The 24,517-nt window shown below is 41.6% G+C and overlaps 1 protein-coding gene across 1 annotated transcript in view; it reads right to left on the bottom strand.

Annotated features, from left to right (window-relative positions):
* NECAB3 (N-terminal EF-hand calcium binding protein 3) overlaps positions 1 to 22,800 on the bottom strand; it is a 128,971-nt gene extending 106,171 nt beyond the window's left edge. Inside the window, exons 1-2 of the mRNA XM_089673230.1 lie at positions 22,181 to 22,800; positions 2,869 to 2,893 (exon numbers count right to left, since the gene is read on the bottom strand). Coding sequence (XP_089529356.1) covers positions 2,869 to 2,893; positions 22,181 to 22,300 — 145 coding nt within the window. The 5' untranslated portion in view covers positions 22,301 to 22,800. The remainder of the gene's footprint in view (positions 1 to 2,868; positions 2,894 to 22,180) is intronic.
* Positions 22,801 to 24,517: the final 1,717 nt, after the last annotated feature.

Below are 24,517 nucleotides of genomic sequence, written 5' to 3'. Positions count from 1 at the left end.
GTGCAGGGACTTCTCCCCTGCGTGTCCCTGGGCACAGCAGTCCATTCAAATGAATAGGCTCTTGTGCCTGTGCAAATGGCGGCCCGTCCGACCGCACAGATGTGAACCGGGGGTTAGTGTTCACTGCCTGCAGGCCATATATGGGTCAAATTCCAAAAGAATTTTCTTTAGAAAATCAGAATTTTTGTGAATTTTGTAATCCGATGGCGCCACCATTGATTTCGAAATTGGACCAACCAAGCCTTCAATTTCACCTCGTTGCTACAGATAAGAATTTTTGTGGCCAAGAATTTTCTTTTCTTTCCAGGTCAAAGCTAACACTCATTTCTTTTCCCTTTATATTTCCCGCACGATTCTCCCATCATTGATTCAAAATTCGTTCATTTTTCAAAACATTTTCAACATGCCCGATCACTCAAATTCGATGGTCACACGAAAATCATCCGTTTCTGTGACCCACTAATGGTGCGAAATTCAAACAAAAATTCTTAGAAAAGATTCAGAATTCGACCCGTGTATGGCAGGCTTTAGTCTGGCCAAAAAAAGACAGGTTTACTTTTAGGCTCCATTCACACTTGTACTACTCCAAAGTTGCACGACTTTGGAGTGCAACACTGATGCAACTTTGAAAAGGGTGCAACTTGGATATGACTTTGGCTTTCATTAGGCTCCATTCACATCTGAGAGGAAAGTTTTTCAGCATTTTTGGCGCGTTTGGTCGTGCACGTTTTTGCTCATTTCCTTACAGCGTTTTTAGGCATTTTTGAACTTTGGAGTTTTTTTTATTAGCCAATAGAGAAAAATATCATCTGTTGCATCATTTGTTGTTAGGTTTTTCTTTTTTTTGTTTTTCCATCAGATTTACTTTTTATTATTATTCACTTTTTATTATTTTGTTTTTTGTTAGGGTAAGGGGTTAGAGTTAAGGTTAGGGTTAGGATTAGGGTTTGGGTTGGAATTAGTATTTTATTTATTATTTTCTTATTATTTATTTATTATTTTATTTCTAGTATTTTACTTATTATTTTCTCATTATTTATTTAATTTGTTTTTGGGGTTTTTTTTGTAAGGGTAATAATAATAATAATAATATGAATAAATAAATGTAAAGTAAATACACAAGTTAAAAAAAAATCATAAATAAATACTAGATATTACTAAATAGATAATAATAAACAAATTATTATTATTATTATTATTATTATTATTATTATTAAATGTATTTTTTGTTCGGTTGTTTATTTATTATCATTATTATTATTATTATTATTATTATTATTATTATTAATAATAATAATAATAATAATAATTTAGTTCATTTTTTTAAGGTTAGGGTTAGGATTAGGGTTTGGGTTAGAATTAGTATTTTATTTATTATTTTCTTATTATTTATTTATTATTTTATTTATAGTATTTTACTTATTATTTTCTCAATATTTATTTATTTAGTTGGGGTTTTTTTTGGGGGGGGGGTTGTAAGGGTAATAATAATAATATAATTAATAAATAAATGTAAAGTAAACACATGTCATAAAAAAAATCATAAATAAATACTAGGTATTAATAAATAAATAATAATTAACCACTAGCCCTTAAACAATATAATAAACAAATTATTATTAATAATAATAATGTATTTTTTTGTTCAGGTGTTTATTATTATTATTATTAGCATAATTATTATTAATAATTTATTTAATTTTTTTAAGGTTAGGATTAGGGTTTGGGTTGGGATTAGTATTTTATTTATTATTTTACTCATTATTTTCTCATTATTTATTTATTTAGTTTTTTTTTGGGGGGGGGGGGTTTGTAGGGGTAATAATAATAATAACATGAATAGATAAATGTAAAGTAAGTACATAAGTAAAAAAAAAATAATCATAAATAAATACTTGGTATTATTAAATAAATAAATAATAATAATTAACCCTATAACCCTTTAACAATATAACAAATTATTATTATTATAAATAATAATAACAATAATAATACTAATGTATGGTTTTATTCAGGTGTTTGTTTTTTTTATTATTATTATTATTATTAATAATAATAATAATAATTTATTTCTTTTTTTAAGGTTAGGAGTTAATTATTTATTTATTTATTATTTACATAGTTACATAGTTAGTCTGGCTGAAAAAAGACAAAAGTGCATCCAGTTCAAAAATTAAAAAAAAAACTATTTATAATCCTACACCCACAGTTAATCCAGAGGAAGGCAACAAAAAACCAGCAAAGCATGATCCAATTTGCTCCTGCTGGGGAAAAAAAAATTCCTTCCATGGTTGCACATTATGGCAAGAACCCTCACCTTGCAGGCGCAGTCATGTCCTTACTTTAAAAACTAGTAAATGTTTAAATCAGCAAGAAATCCAGTTAGTATGGACAATATAATATATGCAATATATATAGATTTTTTTCCCCCAAATGTTTACAGTTTAGACCCTGCATGATGTTCAGTCAGGGAATTTCAGTGATCATTATTTTTCCTGGCAGTGTAAGAGTTATCACAAGCTTCAGCCAGCAAGCAGAGGTCTAATGTGGGGGGGGGGGGGGTCCTGTGAGTGGCAGAATTTGATCCTTTTATCTGAGTACTGGGCTCTTGCTGTGTTTGTTTGCAGAGCCATCTGTGCTGCCTGTCATCCAGAATATCCCTTCTGAAGACCCCCAGGGCCATTCACATATCCTCACTATAACTGTCTTCAGTCCCCAGAATCCTCCTCCCAGGTCTCCTCTCCACTACACCGACACTCTTTTCTGTTTAGCCGGGCGCTGATGGGTTAATAGTAGGAATATCCTTCCCGCGATGCCTGCGACTAATACCACAGGGGTCCACACTGACAACACGAATCTGACACTCACCATTCTTGTCTGCCCTCCGGAAAATCTGCAACGAAAGAAAAGCCTTCAGTTTCAAGTCATTTTATGTTTCCAGGCACGATTCTAACCTTCAGTTTGATACAAAAACCTAGAGATTCTGAGCTGTGCTATTTTGAGAAATTTGCAGTTCAAGAATGATCTTTAGCCCGGGTTCACATATATGCGGCGCGGTATCCAGGGGTGGACTGACAACTCATGGGGCCCCCAGGCAACAGGGGATCATGGGGCCCCTGTGTCCTCGCTCACACTCAAACCACACCCAAAAAAGCCTATGAAAACGGTACCAGGGGCATCTCATGCAAACTGAAGCGGGTGTGTATCAGGGGAGGACTGACAACTCATGGGGTTCCCGGGCAATAGGGGATCATGGGGCCCCTGTGTCCTTACCCAAACTCAAAAAAGCCTATGAAAAAGGTACCAGGGGCATCTCATAGGGCCCCCTACTGACCCCAGGCCCTCGGGCAGTGCCCGAGTTCCCAAATGGTCAGTCCGCCCCTGGGTATATCGCATGTGATTCGCGCAGGAACCGCACCGCATTCCTGTGCAGATCACGTGTAATTTGTGTGCGGTGCGATCGGAGCCGTACATTTTGGGTCTGCACTAGAATCGGATCGCATTGGTATTCACACCTATGCAATCTGATTCTGCACATCGCACCGCATTTTGTGGACCGCTTTCAGGGTGTTGTTAACCTAACATACACACCAGGGGCGAACTGACTATTTGGAAACTCGGGCACCGCCTGAGGGCCTGGGGTCAGTAGGGGGCCCCATGAGATGTCCCTGGTACCTTTTTCATAGGCTTTTTTGAGTTTGGGCAAGGACACAGGGGCCCCATGATCCCCTATTGCCCGGGGGCCCCATGAGTTGTCAGTCCGCCCCTGATACACACCCGCTTCAGTTCACATGAACAAGGTGCAATTCTGATGCGGTGCAGACTTTGCACAGAAAACACAAATTCCACACCGCATCAGTGTGAACCAGGGCTCAAAGTAGTATTAAATCCTCAGCCATTTGTAGCTTAGCACATAAAATAAACATTTCCCAGTAAACTGTTCAAATTTTTTCCACAGCACTTTACAACTTTCAATGCAGTTGGCTCTCTCAGTGCAGCTTCCCTGAACTTCTGGGAAGGAGTTAGCAATAGGAATGTACAGCGCTAATAGTGCCACCTAATAAACTGTTGACATATCCAACCAAGAAAAACAGTTGAATTATTATTATTATTATACAGGATTTATATAGCGCCAACAGTTTGCTCAGCGCTTTACAATAGACAATACAGCAACAATACAGCTCAATACAAGAGGGAAAGGAGGGCCCTGATCCTGGGAGCTTACAATCTAGAAGGGAGGAGCTAGTTATACAAAAGGTAGTAACTGTGGGGGATGGACTGGTAGGAGGAGTAGAAGATTCCATTATTAGCTGAGGGCAGGATAGGCTTCCCTGAAGAGATAGGCTTTCAGAGATCGCCTAAAAGTGAGCAGAGTAGGCGGTAGTCTGATAAATTGGGGTAGGGAGTTCCAGAGGATGGGGGAAGCTCTGGAGAAGTCCTGGAGATGAGCATAAGAGGAGGAAACAAGGAAGCTAGAGAGCAGGAGGTCTTGTGAGGAGCGGAGAGTACGGTTTGGGTGATATTTGGAGACAAGATCGGTGATGTAATTTGGGGCAGTGTTATGAATGGCTTTATACGTTATTGTTAGTGTTTTGAATTTTATCCGTTGGGCAATGGGAAGCCAGTGGAGGGATTGGCAGAGAGGGATGGAGGACACTGAGTGGAGGCCAGTGGAGGGATTGGCAGAGAGGGATGGAGGACACTGAGTGGAGGCCAGTGGAGGGATTGGCAGAGAGGGATGGAGGACAGTGAGTGGAGGTCAGTGGAGGGATTGGCAGAGAGGGGTGGAGGACACTGAGTGGAGGCCGTTGAAGGGATTGGCAGAGAGGGGTGGAGGACACTGAGTGGAGGCCAGTGGAGGGATTGGCAGAGAGGGGTGGAGGACACTGAGTGGAGGCCAGTGGAGGGATTGGCAGAGAGGGGTGGAGGACACTGAGTGGAGGTCAGTGGAGGGATTGGCAGAGAGGGGTGGAGGACACTGAATGGAAGCCAGTGGAGGGATTGGCAGAGAGGGGTGGAGGACACTGAGTGGAGGTCAGTGGAGGGATTGGCAGAGAGGGGTGGAGGACACTGAGTGGAGGTCAGTGGAGGGATTGGCAGAGAGGGGTGGAGGACACTGAGTGGAGGTCAGTGGAGGGATTGGCAGAGAGGGGTGGCAGAGATGGAACGGTTAGTAAGGTGGATGAGTCTGCCAGCAGCATTCATGATAGCTCAATGGATGTAAAATCATATTCTCAACAGAACAGCTCCAATCCTTGCTTACGGTGATGACTAAGAATGGCTTACTGATCGGTGTCCCGGCTGTGAAAAGTCCTCTGTAGTGAGGCCGGGGGGGGGGGGAAGGGGAAAAAACCTGCCAGGAGTGGGTCTCCTTGGTGGTAGATGGTAGAGTGTCTCCCAAAGGGCAGAAGGAAACATTCAGGGCCAGTTCATGAACGGAACGCACTGGAGCACACCAAGACGCATCAAAAACACACCGGAACACAGATGTTCCTATTTAAATTGAAGAAAAAGAGAGGGAAAAAATTAAACTGGAATGCATAAAAAACACACTGGAATGGGCCAAAAGACACATCAAAAACGAACTAGAACGTGCCAAAAATGCATCAAAACACACTGGAACGGGCCAAAAACGCATCAAAAACACACCAGAATGGTCCGAAAACGCATCAAAAACACACTGGAACGGGCCAAAAACGCATCAAAAACACACGGGAACGGGCCAAAAACGCATCAAAAACACTCTGGAACGGGCCAAAAACGCATCAAAAGCACATTGGAACGGGCCAAAAACGCATCAAAAACACACTGGAACGGGCCAAAAACTCATCAAAAACACACTGGAACGGGCCAAAAAGGCATCAAAAACACACTGGAACGGGCCAAAAAGGCATCAAAAACACACTGGAACGGGCCAAAAACTCATCAAAAACACACTGGAACGGACCAAAAACTCATCAAAAACACACTGGAACGGGCCAAAAACCCATCAAAAACACACTGGAACGGGCCAAAAACCCATCAAAAACACACTGGAACGGGCCAAAAACTCATCAAAAACACACTGGAATGCCACATAGGTTTGATTTTTAGCCTTTTAAACGTGTTGCCCATGGGAATATATTTTGCAGTGTGTTCACATTACAGTATTTTTGAAGAACTCCCATTTCTCTGTTGTGTTCATTGATGCCAATATTCCCTCCCAGTCTAAGTCTTGGAGGGCAGCTCTCAGCCTTGGAAAATTAGCTCTCTTAAAATTGAGTGTTTTTATTTGTCCTGTATGTGCTTGCTGTTTACAGCTAACAATAAATGAAATCATGTTATGGTCACTGCTACCCAGATGTTCTTTTATACGGACATTCGTAATAAGCTCTGCATGGTTTGAGATTACCAGGTCCAGCAGAGCATCATTCCTAGTTGGGGCCTCTATGAACTGTACCATAAAATTGTACTGTAGTAGGTTTAAAAAGTTTTGCCCTTTAACTGTTCCTGTAATGGCATTACTCCAGTCAATTTCCATCCCCCATTATTATCACTGTCCCGGCCCTTGCAGCCCTTTCGATCTGTGCAAGGAGCTGAGTCTCCACCTCCTCAGCCGGTAGATCTCACCTCCCCATGGGAATTTAGAAGAAGTTCTTTTCCCTGCAGCTGTCATTAAGGTTTAGCCTAATACTTGTAAATGTGTCTGTCTGTTGTGCACATTTCTGCTGAGTGGACCGTGGCTGCATCCCAACAATATTGCATTAAGAAGCTGAGAGGCCGAATAGCCATTTTATTATATGACTGAAAGCCAAGACCATGCCATTAGTGCTTTTAAGTAAACAGCAATGATTTGTCATTCACTAGATCCGCCGTTACTGGGGCGCGCTACATGACAGCTTGCCCAGACAGCTTCACATTGTGCCTGAACAAATGATTTCTTGTCTCTTTAAAGGGAAACTATAAAAAGGTTTAGTCAATTTTGTTTGAATTTTTCCTTATGTTTATAGAGGTTTAAACTCATTTATATCTTCTATTGTTTTACAATCTACCTACAGTCTAGAACAGGGGTGCTCAACCCATGCCCCGTGGAGCCCACTGATGTGGCCCGCGACCTCATGCTCTGGGATGGTGGATTGGCAAGCCCAGATTGTGGGTTTCCGACTCGCCATCCCAGAGCACCAGAGTGTATGGAGCCAGCACCAGCAGCGGAGGAAGCAAGAGGCCGCAGAGGGAGCAAGAACCGCATAAGCCAATGCTTTCTCTGTAGTGCTGACTCCTGTACCAGGTGGGTACTTGATACCAAGTTCCATGCGTAGCCATGTCAACAGATGCTGGAAGAGAAAAAGGTCCGTTTATTAACCTCCTCGGCGGTATGATTATTTCCGATTTTTGGTGCTGAAAGCGGTACCATTTTTTTTGCATGGAAATATGTAGTTTTTTATTGTAGGCTGTAATTTTTAGGACTAACTCACTGAAATCTGTACGAACAAGAGTCTAGTAAACATCCCGGGTATGATAAAACTTGAAACACGAAATCATAAATTATAATTGAATAAATAATCATGAAAAATAATAATATAATAATAATAAATTTGGTTCAATAATATAATCAAACCAAAAACACTGAAATTTGAAATACAGAGGCAAATTCGCACATCGCTGAGCAAAGTCGCAAAATCGTTTTCAGTGTCTGATGACGAATTTCCCCCACAAATCATTATCACTCAATTCTGCAAGTGGTTCTGATTTACTATCGCTGGTCTAAAACCGCTTTTGACGTAAAGGGACGCTTTTTGGACGCCATGGACTTTTCTAAGTTTCCAGGCAGAAAAAAACAGTCAAAATGCAGGAAGGGCACAGTACAAAGCAGTAGGGACAAAATATATGTGAAATGCATTGAAACAGCAATGACAGCAAAAATGACATTTTTAAAAAATTTCAAATTTCCGGCGCCCGTACGACCCAACGTCACAGGGACCGGAACACGGAAGCCGGATGCCGGCATCGGCCGGAGGAGATGGCCGGGGACGCTGCAGAGGACACATCACGGGAGCCAAGGACAAGGTAAGTGCTGCTCTTGGTATTGAAATTTTACCCCGAGCTACACTCGGGAATACCGCCAGGGAGGTTAAACATCACATGGTTTTGCAATGGGCATTTTTGCACTGTAAAAAAAAGGGTTTTTAGGCTGCTTTCATACTGATCCACAGGTGCAGCTCAGTGCATCTGAAGCTTTCTTGTGGGTTAGGTGCACAGAGCCATAGACTTCAATTATATGCTACAGGTCAGGGGCTCAGGACAGTAATGGCTTATTTACATTTGCGGTTTGGGGGGCGGTAAAACCCCATAGTTGAGATACTAGCCAATGAGTAGGGAGAGTCCCCATACAGCCGAGGCTATTGTGAACATCGCTGGATTGAAGGGTGTTCAGGTAAGGATTGGGGGGCTGTGGGGGCCGCTGCACAAAGAAGGTTTTTACCTTCATGCATAGAATGCGTGAAGGTAAAAAAAACCTTTAGCCTTTACAACAACTTTAACTAGGTGATTAGTTCCAGGAATTATCTTTATTAGCATACCTCTTACAACAGGGTTCTCATCAGAGTCCCCCCTTACATCAGGGTCCCCCTTGTGTAGTGCTCACACCTGGGGGGGCCACTGATAATGTCTTCCTAATTAGTACAGAGGCTGCCAGTCACAAGCACGTTCCACGCACACCGACAACACAGGCTCAGCCTAGGGAAGAGAGTTTCAGCAATCAGGACATTCCAAATGATACCAGAAATACCAGGACATCTTCTCACCAATCTTCTCTAAGCATCCTTTCCTAGAGGTGAAAGGGGATGGCCAGCATTTCTAGGACCCCATAAGAGAAATCCAATCCACATGGCACCCTCTGGCATCAAGCACTCTTCTAGCACCCAAGAGTCCAAGAGTACCACCAGCAGCCTCAGGAGAACTGGAGAGGAAAGAACACTCTGGAAAGTCCTCCAAAATGTTTATTACCTGCCCAGCCATCTTCTGGATGCCCCCTTCCAGGGATTGGCTGAGGCATGGTAAATCTTCATCTGGACATTTGACTCTCCCTGCCCTATATTCTAGAATCTTCTCCCAGAAGAAGGTTAGAGAAATCAAACACCCAACTAGGAAACCCTGACCAGACACAAACAATAGATCACTGCTCCTCTGACTGCAGTGAAGCAAAAAACTAAATTTAGTCTAGTAGCCTAACTAGAGGAGGACGCTACACTTACATCATAGTCCCTCCTTAAATCAGGATCCCTATCAGAATTCCCCCTACATCGGGGTCCCCATCAGAGTTCCCCCTTTCATCAGAGTCCTGATCAGAGTTCCCTCTTACATTAGGATCCCCATCAGAGTTGCCCCTTACATCAAGGTCCCCATTAGAGTTCCCCCTTTCATCAGGGTCCTGATCAGAATTCCCCCCTACATCAGGGTCCGTAGCAGAGTTCCGCTTATATCAAGTTCCCCATCAGATTCCCCCCTTTCATCAGAGTCCTGATCAGAGTTCCCCCTTACATCAAGGTCCCCATTAGAGTTCCCCCTTTCATCAGGGTCCTGATCAGAATTCCCCCCTACATCAGGGTCCGTAGCAGAGTTCCGTTTATATAAAGTTCCCCATCAGATTCCCCGCTTTCATCAGAGTCCTGATCAGAGTTCCCTCTTACATCAGGATCCCCATCAGAGTCACCCTTTCATCAGTGTCCTGATCAGAGTTCGCTCCTACATCAGGGTCCGTATCAGAGTTCCGCTTATATCAAGTTCCCCATCAGATTCCCCTCTTTCATCAGAGTCCTGAGCAGAGTTCTCCCTTACATCAGGATCCCCATCAGAGTCACCATTTCATCAGGGTCCTGATCAGAGTTCCCCCCTACATCAGGGTCCACATCAGAGTCCTACTTACATCAGAGTCACTTCTTATACTAGGGTCCCTATCAAACCCCCCCCCCCAACATCAGGGCCCCATCAGACTTCCACCTTACATCAGGATCTCTATCAGAGTTTCCCTTACATCAGAGTCCCCCCCGTATATGAGGGTCCCCATCAGAGTTTTCAAACTGTGCACATTGATGATACATCATTGACCTTAGCTTCAGGGTGGATAAAATCTCGTAGCAGGTCAGATGTAGCCCATGAGCTGTAGTTTGGAGACCTCTAATTGAATGGATTCACCCTGTAGATGCTATCACCCTCATTATTGTCCCTTACAATTCCTTGAGCCTTCAGAATTGTGCATTGTGTTGCAGCCTTGCTCATTGTGAATGGTACCCCCTAAAACAATGTACAGGATTAAAGCACGTGTGTTTATGCAACACATCATTTCGGGGGGCCTTAAAGTCCCATATCTAGAACAATAGTCATTTCTGAAAGGCTTTTATCTGGATGTGAAAAAGGTTCATTAGTTCACGTCAATCAGCAGATAAACGACAGAAGGAAGTAGGTGACAGAATTTAATTTGTCAGAGTAATAGTGAAAAATCCCAATAATCCACATCACTGCCAGACTGCATATCGGTGATACTGAATTAAATTCCAGGTAAATATACAAGACACAAATGAAAGCAGAACTACACTGTATCTGAGCACAACAAACCAAAAAACGCTATTTAATACATTTTTTATATTCAAAGTAAACTCCCCCATCCATCCATTGCGCCACACTTTATTTTGCTGAGAACTCACATTGAAAAACAGATAAAAGGTACTCACATTGAAAAAAGGAACTCACATTGAAAAAAGGAACTCACATTGAAAAACAGAAAAAAATTATTTCTGTCTGTGGCCATCTTGAATAAGGGCAGATGATTGATGTAGCATTTACTTCCTGAAATCCATCTGCCTTTAGCTCAGGCATGCAGGATGGAGGGTGTGCTTAGCAGAGCAAACCCCTCCTCTTATCCTGAAGACTACTGGGATGTATAACATTTGCCTATGCCAGAAACCCGGAAGTAATTGAAGAAATGTAAAAAAAAAGTTTAAAACAAGTAAACATGATATAGATATATATATAATATACTATCTATTATCTATTTACAGATGCTAGCAGCATTAGGATTAAAAATGGTTATTGTTAATTGGGAGAGTGATGTTCCACTTTAACGCAGTTCTGTATTCATTAATATATCATTAGGGTATTTTTTTTATGCAAGCAGTGTAAGTACCCGAATTTCACATTCTATCAGTCTCTTGCAGTCTCTGTACAGCAAGAGCAAAAAAGAGGCAGTACAAGGAGCCAATCAGTTCATGTGTTGACAGGAAGCATGCACATAGTAGGAGATAGCAGGGTGACAGAGAGATGAGCTCATGTGCTGCTTCGCTTTTCACTGTCCAGTCACAGGTTGGGGAAGGCCCAGGATTATCTGGGCTCAGAGCAATTGGGTCGAATGATGCTGCCCATCAGACTGAGGACATCTAGCTGAAAAAAGTACTAAGGGGCAGGGGCGGACTGACCATTTGGAAACTCAGGCACTGCCCGAGGGCCCGGGGGTCAGTAGGGGGCCCCATGAGATGCCCCTGGTACCTTTTTCATAGGCTTTTTTGAGTGTGGGCAAGGACACAGGGGCCCCATGATCCCCTATTGCCCGGGGGCCCCATGAGTTGTCAGTCCGCCCCTGCTAAGGGGTATATCTGGATTGAAGGTGACTAAAACAGCAAGGGTTGGCTTTATTTTATCCTTTATTAGGCTCCATGCACATGGGGCGTTTTGATAACGCTGGTAACACTAGCTGTGTAAAGTCACGTTAAAAAAAGTAAGTTTTTCAGCATTTTTCCATTTGCGTTTAGCGGTGTATTGCTGCTTTTTTCATGTTTTTCTGTGTTTGCGGTTTTTTAGTGTTTTTTTGGCCAAAAACGCTGGTTTGCCACGATTTACAGCGTTTTGCCATGTTTTTCAGCATTCGCCCTCATGCACACTTGACGTTTTACAGCGGCTGTTTTTGCCATTTGCCATTTTTTCTACAGTCAATAAACTCCCCAGCATGTTATCCTATGTGTCCATGCACACATAGGCTGTAATCAGCATTTTTTGGCTGGGAACTTTTTTGGCTGGAATAAAACACCAAAACTAGTGGGTTTCTAGAGGACTTTTTTAGCTGTAAAACGCTCTTAACGCTGAAAAACGTGGCAAAACGATAATGCAAAAACGGGTAAAAATAAGTGAGCGTGCTTAATAAAGCAGCTATGCACAAAAGATAACCAGATAAAACCTTAATAAAACTAATAAATCACAGTGCAGAGCTAAAATTCTCCATATAAGTGTCTCAATAAATTAATCAATAATGGGTGATAATGAAGTTCATAAATGAATAAATAGTGAATAAATATTAAAAGTTCATAGGTGACAATAAGTGCTCTGAAGGTGCCTGCTCCAATGATAATCCGGTGCTTGTGCAAATGGGTGTAGTAAAATTGCGCACTCACCAGATGCGCAATACAAATGTGCATGTAAATATATAGCCAGATGTCCTTTTAAGGAAATCAGGGTTGAACCTGATTTATCAAGCAGTGTCATATTCAGATCTGTATCTGTAAACACTTTATTGCATAGTGTGTGGCCAGCAGGGGCGGAATGACCATTTGGAAACTCGGGCACCGAGGGCTCGGGGTCAGTAAGGGGCCCAATGAGATGCCCCTGGTACCTTTTTCATAGGCTTTTTTGAGTTTGGGCATAGACAAAGGGGACCCATGATCCCCTATTGCCCTTGAGTTGTCAGTCCGCCCCTGGTGGCCAGTGAATTAAATGGCTACTTTGAGTCACTTGAACAATTCCCATCCCTAAGGCTGGCCATACATTATACAATTTCCTTGAGAATTTTGCTTTAGATTTACCAAAAACCATATAATATGAGGTCCAACCTAAACAACACTTTCAGTTGTATCCAATTAGGCAGGACCTTGCACTACATAGTTGAAGGTAAATCTAAAGGACAGAAATTGAACAGAAAATTGTATAATGTATGGCCAGCCTAAGGCTAGGTTGACACCAATGCAGGTTGCATTTAAGCCGTTTCTGCATTTTTCACCTGCGTTTTTGATGCGTGTGTTTTGCGGGGGGGGGTCCATTTTTAACATTTTTCTTGTTGCTAGGTAGATTTAAAATGCAAAAAGAATCAAAAACAGGGCAAAAATGTTATAAAAACAAAATACATGCTCTTCTGCAGCATTATCATTGAAGTCTACGGAACCAAAGACGCAACTTTTTGCGTTCAAAAAAGTCCCTGACACTTTCCAGAAAAACGCACCGGGTGAAAATGCGCAGATGTGAACGTGTCCCATAGGAAATCATGTTAAATGGACTGTACTGCATTTCTGCAAAACGCTGCAGAAAATGCTTAGGTGTGAACCTGGGGTAAAGCGCCTTACACGCATGGGAATTTTGTGAGCTCGTGTACACAGGGGATGTCCATCTGCATTTTAAATGCACATTACAGGTCAGCAGATCACCATCATCCTCATTGGACAGTTTAAAGGCTGCCTTTGACCTGCTCTGCATTGTGTGTCTCTGGATACAGCAAGGACTATCATTTATTAAGTGTTCTTGATGGCAGACGGCTTACTGTTATCTCACATATATATTCCTATTATTATAGCCAAATTTACCACCCTAACTCCTCCCACAGTTTTTACACTACATAGACAGTAATATACAGAAACGTGCGGATTGTTCCCGATTGGTGTGCTATTACTTTGTGGAACGTTTCGCCGAATGGTTCACGAAATATCTGCGTTTTTGTGGGGAAATTGGTCCCATAGGAATGAATGGCGGAATGTTCAAAACTAGAGTGGGAGCTGACAAAAGCTAGAGTGTGAGCTGAAAAATCAGGACATGATTTCTAAACTGCCATCACTCCCTCATTTTCAAGCCCACCTACACAACTCTTATATCAAAACGTTCAGCTATCCCTGCTGCCACTAAAAATGCCCACGGCTAAGCTATAGTCCTGATAGTTTTCACAATATGACCATTTGTTTGCAACTCACGCCGCCCATTGACATTCATTGAAACTCCACTCTAGCCACCTCAAATTTGAAGGGCAATATCTAAACTGCCACTGTGCCTTCATTTTTAATATTTCAGAGACATACTGTGCATCAAAATGTAGGTCTGGGTCTTGTGATTCTCACAATATAAAGCTCTTTGCTGTAGGATGTATAATTTAAACTTTAACCTTTTAAAGACGCCAGTGAAGTGAGCAAGTTGGAGCAGTTTGTTTTTAACCACTCTTCTCTGCCCTTGCTGTAGCGTGAGTTGCCATAGGAACCCAGGTGTGTGAGCAGGCAGCAGAGTGACAAGCCACTCCACCCAGTTACTCCACCCACTCCAGTTGAAGACTACTGGTGGAGGCAAAAACACTTCACACAATTTCCCCAGAAATTGTAGCTTTTCTTGTTATTATTATTATAAAGGATTTATATAGCGCCGACAGTTTGCTCAGTGCTTTACATTATGGAGGGAGACAATACAGTAACAATACAGTTCAATACAAGAGGGATTAGAGGGCCCTGCTCCTTAGAGCTTACAATCTAGGAGGGAAGGGATAGTGGTACAAGAGGTAATTAGCTGTGGGGGATGGAGTGGTTGGGGAAGTAGGGGATTCCAGTAGTTAGCTAGGGTCGGGGTAGGCTTCCCTTAAGAGATGAGTTTTCGGAGTGCGCCTAAAAGTGAGCAGGGTAGGTGATAGCCTGATAGCTTGAGGTAGGGAGTTCCAGAGGATGGGTGAAGCCCGTGAGAAATCCTGGAGACGAGCATGGGAGGAGGAGACAAGGGAGCTAGAGAGTATGAGGTCTTGCGAGGAGCGGAGAGTACGGTTTGGGTGGTATTTGGAGACAAGGTCGGTGATGTAATTTGGGGCAGTGTTATGAACGGCTTTATATGTCAGTGTTAGTGTTTTGAATTTTATCCGTTGGGCAATTGGAAGCCAGTGGAGGGATTGGCAGAGAGGGGTGGAGGACACTGAGTGGAGGCCAGTGGAGGGATTGGCAGAGAGGGGTGGAGGACACTGAGTGGAGGCCAGTGGAGGGATTGGCAGAGAGGGGTGGAGGACACTGAGTGGAGGCCAGTGGAGGGATTGGCAGAGAGGGGTGGAGGACACTGAGTGGAAGCCAGTGGAGGGATTGGCAGAGAGGGGTGGCAGATACCAGGGGTGGACTGACAACTCATGGGGCCCCCGGGCAATAGGGGATCATGGGGCCCCTGTGTCCTTGCCCAAACTCAAAAAAGCCTATGAAAAAGGTACCAGGGGCATCTCATGGGGCCCCCTACTGACCCCGGGCCCTCAGGCAGTGCCCGAGTTTCCAAATGGTCAGTCCGCCCCTGGCAGATACAGAGCGGTTAGTAAGGTGAATGAGTCTGGCAGCAGCATTCATGATGGACTGGAGTGGGGATATATTTACATAATAATTGCACAAGTTTTTTTTTTTTTTCACTATTTTAAGAGTGGTTTTGTGTTTTTGCACAGAGTGAAGTACATATATTTAAAAAGATAATACACTATGGATTTTTCTTTTTCTTTTTGAGGTTTTCATGGAATATTTAGGATCAATTTCCTTCTAACTGGATTGAAGTAAAAATTTGGGATTTGGATATTGGACACATTTGGATTTTTGTTTTATTTTATTTTATGTTATTTTATGTGATTTTGGGACACAATTGGGAGTGAATTTAAATTGGACATAAATTGTAAGTTTAACTGTATTTACTTTGATTGTATAAATTAATTATATTTGTAGAATTTTATTTTGGGTTTTATGTGGGATTTATATGGTTTATCACAAAAAGGATATGTTAGGTTGGAGTGGGGATAGCCTGCGATGAGGTATTGATGTATTGCAGTGCGACCAAAACAGGTCAAATGTCGCCATTTACGTTACAATGCGCGTGTTTTGTGCAGCTTTTGATTATAAAAGCCGGTCTCTGACAGCAATGTCCTTCCACTCAAGCCTTAATGTGTACTTGTGTAGATCTGTTGAAGGTGCTCTGCTTCCCTCCCACCATTCAAGTGGCTTCTAGATGAATTGGACTCAAATTGTGCGTGGGTGTTTGTATGACTGTGCTACAGGCAGTAGATTGTAAGCTCCACTTAGGCAATTATTAAAATACATGTTTGTCTGTGAAACATTACATAAGGCAAACACTGTATATAACCCGAACGTGCAATAGGTATACACAACCATACACCTAACTTTCAAAGCCAATTTACACTCGTGAAACCTGACCTGCGTTTTTTTCCAATGCCACAGGAATGGTGATCAGCTTTCTGTCCGGGTTCCTTTCATTAGAAGCACCTTTAGTGCATTCACACTGTACTGAGCTTGTTGTAAGGTAACAGCAGCTATAGGCAATGCAGAGCCGTACCCCATGCTTTCAACTGTGATGTGTTTTGTGCACACCGGACGTTTTTACAGCGGCTCTTTTTGGCTTTTGACGTTTTTTTCTACAGCCAGTAAACCCCCCAGCATGTTATCCTATGTGTCCATGCACACATAGACTGGAATCAGCATTTTTTGGCTGGGATGTTTTTTGGCTGGAAAAAAAAAAACAGAACTAGTGAATTTTTAGAGGAGTTTTTTAGCTGTAAAAACACTCTAAGCCCTCATACACACTTGATGTTTTGATAGCGCTAGTAACGTTAGCTGTGTAAAGTCACGCTTTTTTTAGCGTTTTTGCATTACCGTTTTGTGGCGTTTTGCTGTGATTAGCGACGTGTTCCCGTGTTTTTTTTTAGTGTTTTTTTTACCATACATACGTCAAAAAAGTCCAAAAACGCAGGTTTGCTGCGTTTTTCCGCGTTTTTCAGCGCTACAGCGTTTTACAGCTAAAAAACTCCTCTAGAAACCCATTAGTTTTGGTGTTTTTTTCTGTGAGAAATCTTGGAGACTAGCATGGGAGGAGGAGACAAAGGAGCTAGAGAGTAGGAGGTCCTGAGAGGAGCGGAGAGTACGGTTTGGGTGGTATTTAGAGACAGGGTCAGTGATGTAATTAGGGGCAGTGTTATGAACGGCTTTATATGTCAATGTTAGTGTTTTGAATTTTATCCGTTGGGCAATGGGAAGCCAGTGGAGGGATTGGCAGAGAGGGGTGGAGGACACTGCGTGGAGGCCAGTGGTGGGATTGGCAGAGAGGGGTGGAGGACACTGAGTAGAGGTCAGTGGTTAGATTTGCAGAGAGGGGTGGAGGACACTGAATGGAAGCTAGTGGAGGGATTGGCAGAGAGGGGTGGAGGACACTGAGTGGAGGCCAGTGGAGGGATTGGCAGAGAGGGGTGGAGGACACTGCGTGGAGGCCAGTGGTGGGATTGGCAGAGAGGGGTGGAGGACACTGAGTAGAGGTCAGTGGTTAGATTTGCAGAGAGGGGTGGAGGACACTGAATGGAAGCTAGTGGAGGGATTGGCAGAGAGGGGTGGAGGACACTGAGTGGAGGCCAGTGGAGGGATTGGCAGAGAGGGGTGGAGGACACTGAGTGGAGGCCAGTGGAGGGATTGGCAGAGAGGGGTGGAGGACACTGAGTGGAGGCCAGTGGAGGGATTGGCAGAGAGGGGTGGAGGACACTGAGTGGAGGCCAGTGGAGGGATTGGCAGAGAGGGGTGGCAGATACCAGGGGCGGACTGACAGCTCATGGGGCCCCCGCGCAATAGAGGATCATGGGGCCCCTGTGTCCTTGCCCAAACTCAAAAAAGCCTATGAAAAAGCTACCAGGGGCATCTCATGTATTTCCGCGTTTTTCAGCGCTACAGTGTTTTACAGCTAAAAACTCCTCTAGAAACCCATTAGTTTTGGTGTTTTTTTCCAGCCAAAAAACATTGATTACAGCCTATGTGACTCTGAAAAACGTTGTAAAACACACAAACCAATGTTTTTGGACTTTTTTTGACCCCCAAAAAAATGTCGCTAATCGTGGCAAAACGCCACTAAACGCTAATGCAAAAACACTAAAAAAAAGCTGAACAACTCACATTTTTTTTTTGTTTTAATTTAAATATTTATTCATTTTCAAGCAGATACATTATACAAACTTATTCCTTTAAAAACACTAACACATTTATAGCACAAATATCATTCCACTTATATTTTCCCTACAACCCCTAACACCCCCCCCACCCCAACTTCTTTCTTTTTATCTACACCCTCCCCCCCCTCCTCTCCCTTTACCTGCCCACCCCCCTCCACTCTGCATTTTCCTAATCTTCCTGGGACCTCACATCCTCCAACGAGAAGAGAGAGGCATACTCATGTTATTTTAAATTATACCCCCATACAATCCTCATTTAATTTTAACTTTTTATATTTGAATTCTTCCCATCTGTTCCATCTCACATAATATCTCTCCATCTTATCTTCATTCATATGGTACAGTTTTTCCATCTTACATATTTGGTCAACCCAATCCTCTACTTTCGGCACCTCCCATCTCCACCAAATTTGGGTATCAGACCCTTTGCTGCATTCAAATAATACCATATACCAGATTTTTTATATTTGTTAACTCTACTGAACTCACATTTTTAACGTGACTTTACATAGCTAACATTACCAGCGTTATCAAAACGCCCCGTGTGCATGGAGCCTTATAGTGGACTTGCCTGGGTATAAACTTTTAAAGGGTAAGCCCACTCAAGATTGGTTATTTCAGTGCTTTTTTACATGTTAGAAAAGATAAACTCCCTAATACAGCCCTTGGCTCCATGCACACTGGCTTAAAATCGCTGCTTCTACAGGAGTGTTTTGCCCGTAGAAGCTCAGTGTTATCCTGTGTCCATGCACATTAGGATGATTAGAGGCATATTTAAAGCTCAATGTTTAGAGGCAGAAAAGAAAAACCCCTTCTGGTTTGCGTTTTTTATTGGAGCTTTCTGGCAGAACAAACGCTATACTCTCCTAAACTCGCCTACACTGTGTAGAAAAATGCGCTCTATCAGTGTGTTTTTTCTGCCAAGGGAACTGGCGTTTTTTTTTTTAAGCACAGTGGGCATGGAGCCTTTCTCAACATTTTTGTCCCGGAGTAGCCCTTGAAAAAAATGTCTCGGGAAACTCCTGCTAAAATCAATTCATCGAGCTTAATGCGAAAATTGACCCTTACATTGGTGGTCAGTGGAAAGATGGCCCCTTTACAGTGATGGTCAGAATGCCACCCTTACAGACAGCTAGAAACATCACTGGTGTCATAGAGCTGGCTGTGCCAAGTGGCCTTAGAAATATTCCTGTCAAACAGGAGGTCAATTATCTACAGCTCAAGGAAAACATAGAAACCTCTAGGGGAACCCTAGGGTTCCATGTAACTCAGATTGATAATGGCTGCTCTAATAGTTTCTTACGTCTCTTGAGGGCTCTATTAGTGAGATCTTTGCACTGAGTTCTCTGGTCTGCACACCTGCTGTGGCCATTATAAGGGCTTCCGACTCTCTCTGCTGGATTTTTTTATATTTTATATTATGGAGAATGTAACAGGAGGAGCTGGTACACACAACGTTGGATGGCAACACCCAAAACTCCCAAATGGATAGGAACAAAGAAACTTCTGCACTAAGACCTTGGAGTATACAATATATTGCTCTAATAGTATCTTACATCTCTTGAGGACTCTATTAGTGAGATCTTTGCACTGGTCTGCACTCCTGCTGTGGCCATTATAAGAGCTTCCAACTCTCCCTGCTGGATTTTTTTATATTTTATATTATGGGGAATGTGACAGGAGGAGCTGGTACACACAATGTTGGATGGCAACACCCAAAACTCCCAAATGGATAGGAACAAAGGAACTGCTGCCCTAAGACCTTGGAGCATACAAGATATTGGAAGCCAAGGGCAAACTCGGGCCAACATATCACTTTTGGATAAAGTAAGGGGCCTAGAGACCAAACACATTGAAATATACAAGCCATAATTTACTTTAAACCTTTTTCCACCTCCGTTAATGTGGGCTAAGTGTAAAACCTGATATTACTCAAATTCTGATGAGCAATAGTTTGAAATATCTCAGTTTCCTTTTTGAACCCTTTTCTTCTCCCAGATGCTTGTTTCCTCTTTTTTTGTTCTCTCTTAGTTATATGGTGTTTACTCAGGAAAAAAGGTATATGTACAAAAGACGAAGGACGATTCCATGGCTGATCTCTGGAACTTTTCTGCTCATTTCCTTGGACTCCATAGACAATTAATATTTGTCTTTTGACCATACAGTGTTCTAATGTATTCTTAGAATGGTTTACTGTACTCCTTAATGTATGTGTACTAGAATGACTCTGCACTCGCTTTATTAGGTACACTTGTTCAATTGCTTTGTAACACAAATTGCTAATCAGCTAATCACATTGGCAGCAAATGCATTTAGGCATCTAGACATGGTGAAGTTGACTTGCTCAAACCGAGCATGAGAATGGGGAAGAAAGTGAATTTAAGTGACTTTGAATGTAGCATGATTGTTGGTGCTAGATGGGCTGGTCTGAGTATTTCAAAAACTGCTGATCTACTGGGATTTTCATGCACAACCATCTCTAGGGTTTACAGAGAATGGTCCGTAAAACAGAGAATATTCAGTGAGCGGCAGTTGTGTGGAATAAAAATTCCTTGTTGATGTTGGAGGAGAATGGGCAGACTGGTTGCTGCGACATTCAGAGAGTAGGGTCAGAATTTGGCGTAAACAACATGAAAGCATGGATCTATTCTTCCTTGTATCATTGGTTCAGGCTGGTGGCGGTGGGGTAATGGTATGAGGGATATTTTCTTGGCACTAGCAACGTGTACCTAATAAAGTGGCTGGTGAGTATATATACCTGTGCTTTTGTTAAAAATTTAACAAAAATAAAATTACACAAATTTACAAGCCATAGAAGCTGGTAAAAAATAATTATGTTTTTTTTTTATTTGATGGATATGGTCTCACGTAGGCTGAAAATAAAGTCCTATTTATTTATCCCATATATTGACTTTATAAGAGGGATGTCAACATCTGACCTAAGACTACATATAGCAAAATTTATATTAATTATATTACTTTATTATTTATTATATTACCATATTTATAAATGATTATATTTATTTATTATATTACTATATTTATATATTATTATATTTATGTATTATATTACTATATTTATACATTATTATATTTATGTATTATATTGCTATATTTATACATTATCATATTTATTTATTATATTACTATATTTATATATTATTATATTTATGTATTATATTGCTATATTTATACATTATCATATTTATTTATCATATTACTATATTTATACATTATTATATTTATGTATTATATTACTATATTTATACATTATTATATTTATTTATTATATTACTATATTTATACATTATCATATTTATTTATTATATTACTATATTTATACATTATTATATTTATTTATTATATTACTATATTTATATATTATTATATTTATTTATTATATTGCTATATTTATACATTATCATATTTATTTATTATATTACTATATTTATACATTATTGTATTTATTTATTATATTACTATATTTATATAATATTATATTTATTTATTATATTGCTATATTTATACATTATCATATTTATTTATTATATTACTATATTTATACATTATTATATTTATTTATTATATTACTATATTTATATATTATTATATTTATTTATTATATTGCTATATTTATACATTATCATATTTATTTATTATATTACTATATTTATACATGTATATATATATGTATTTTATTACTATATTTATATATTGTTATATTTATCTATTTTATTACTATATGTATAAATTATTATATTTCTTTATTATGTATTACTATATTTATATAATATTATATTTATTTATTATTTTGTTTTATTTAATAATTTGCTAGTGAAAAAATTCTGGGTTATCACTTTTGGGTGACTTGACCCTTTCATCTATGTAACTCTCTTTTCAACCAATACCATATAATTGATATGTTTGAGCTTTAGTAGTGCTGCAGATGTGATCTCTATCATTTTCATATTTTATCTGAAAGGTGCCTGGGAACATGTATCTCCCTCCTATTACACACACATAGAGCATACATATATAAGGTACATATTATATACATTATTTAATATACACCTTATATATGTACATAAGGTATATATTCTATATTTTGTATTTTGTTACATACATCATAATACTTTCCATATAAAACACATAAAATAAGAAAATGACACTTACATCTCGGAATATTGACAGATCCTGCTTAGCTTTCTCTGGCGGAGCGTTCAGCGGTTTGTCCTTGTCGAAATGTTTAGCAGACAACAGGCACATAGTAATCAGCTCAGTACAAGACATCATGATGCCGCTGCTTATCAAAGTGATTTTTCCCTCAATTAAAGCGCCTGATTAAGTGTTGGTGAAGATGCAGTCTATGGGACACTAGGAATGAGAGTGGTACCCAGAGATTCAGTAATGGATGCAGGTCACAGCATCCAAGATCTGCAAAAGGCACTCAATATACAGAGATTTGAGTTGCAAGGGTAGGATCGGTCATCAGAGCAAGGGGCAAAGTCCTGTGAATGCAATGCAATTGGTGCTCTGCAGTCCTAAAAGTAGTTGCAGTATCCAGGATACAATTCTGTTCTTGCAATGCAGAGGAGGGCTGTGGTCTCCAGGCTACAGGCAGCAGATCAGGGATGTAACAGTGCTAGGCAGTTGTAATTAGTCTGCTGATGATGTGTCTGGTGGCAGAATATCGGTTGTGTGCTGTGCCAATGTGTAGCCTTCAGTCTGAGCCCCTTCTGCCTACACACCGCAGTGCTACATGGTAGGACAAGGGATGCTACAGCTCTATTAGAGATCCTTCCCTTACTAATCCTGGCTCTGCCTTCTCAATCCCATTGGCCGGCTTGTATCCTCCTCTGATTCCTTCTATATCAAAAAGACTTGCAATTATCCCCAAGGTAAAGGTAAAGCAATGACAAATATAGGGAGCATTACAAATACAAAAATCAGATGAATACACTTCTGGTAAGTCAAATACTAACACTGCTTGAAAGTATAGCATATATTTACCAAAAAGAATCGCAAGAGAAGTATCAACATTTCATTGTAAGTACACTGCTCAAAAAAATTAAAGGAACACTTTGAAAACACATCAGATCTTAATGGGGAAAAATCTCGTGCTACAGATATGGACGGGGCAGGGGCGGACTGACCATTTGGAAACTCGGGCACTGCCCGAGGGCCCGGGGTCAGTAGGGGGCCCCATGAGATGCCCCTGGTACCTTTTTCATAGGCTTTTTTGAGTTTGGGCAAGGACACAGGGGCCCCATGATCCCCTATTGCCCGGGGGCCCCATGAGTTGTCAGTCCGCCCCTGGGACGGGGTAATGTGTTAGGAATGTAAGGATGCCCCATTGTTTGATGGAAATGAAAATTATCAACCTACAGAGGACTGAATTCAAAGACACCCCGAAAATCAAAGTGAAAAAATTATGCAGCAGGCTAGTCCATTTTGCTGAAATTTCATTGCAGCAACTCAGAATGGTCCTCAGTAGTTTGTATGGCCACCATGTGCTTGTATGCATGCCTGACAACATTGGGGCATGCTCCTAATAGAGGACGGATGGTGTCCTGGGGTATTTCCTCCCAGATCTGGACCAGGGCTGAGCTCCTGGACAGTCTGAGGTGCAACCTGGTGGCGTCGGATGGACCAAAACATGATATCCCAGAGGTTTTCTATTGGATTTAGGTCAGGCGAGCGTGGGGACTATTCAATGTTATTGATTCCTTCATCCTCCAGGAACTGCCTGCATACTCTCTCCACATGAGGCCGGGCATTGTCGTGCACCAGGAGGAACCCAGGACCCACTGCACCAGCGTAGGGTCTGACAATGGGTCCAAGGATTTCATCCCGATACCTAATGGCAGTCAGGGTGCCATTGTCTAGTCTGTAGAGGTCTGTGTGTCCCTCCATGGATATGCCTCCCCAGATCATCACTGACCCACCACTAAAACAGTCATGGTGAACCATGTTACAGGCAGCATAGCGTTCTCCGCAGCTTCTCCAGACCCTTTCACGTCTGTCACATGTGCTCAGGGTGAACTTGCTCTCATCTGTGAAAAGCACAGGGTGCCATTAGCGGACCTGCCAATTGTGGTGTTCAATGGCAAATGCCAATCGAGCTCTATGGTGGCGGGCAGTGAGCACAGGGCCCACTAGAGGACGTCGGGCCCTCAGGCCACCCTCATGAAGTCTGTTTCTGATTGTTTGGTCAGAGACATTCACACCAGTGGCCTGCTGGAGGACAATTTGTAGGGCTCTGGCAGTGCTCATCCTAATCCTCCTTGCACAAAGGAGCAGTCCTGCTGATGGGTTAAGGACCTTCTACGTCCCTCTCCAGCTCTCCTAGAATGACTTCCTGTCTCCTGGAATCTCCTCCATGCTCTTGAGACTGTGCTGGGAGACACAGCAAACCTTCTGGCAATGGCACGTATTGATGTTTCATCCTGGAGGAGTTGGACTGCCTGTGCAACCTCTGTAGGGTCTAGGTATCGCCTCATGCTACCAGTA

This window comes from Staurois parvus, unplaced genomic scaffold, assembly GCF_062004578.1.
Source record: "Staurois parvus isolate SC_StPar_1 unplaced genomic scaffold, SC_StPar_1.0 ptg000137l, whole genome shotgun sequence".
Lineage (NCBI taxonomy): Eukaryota > Metazoa > Chordata > Amphibia > Anura > Ranidae > Staurois > Staurois parvus.
Note: the sequence above shows the minus strand (reverse complement) of the source record. Positions and strands in the feature narration are given on the sequence as shown.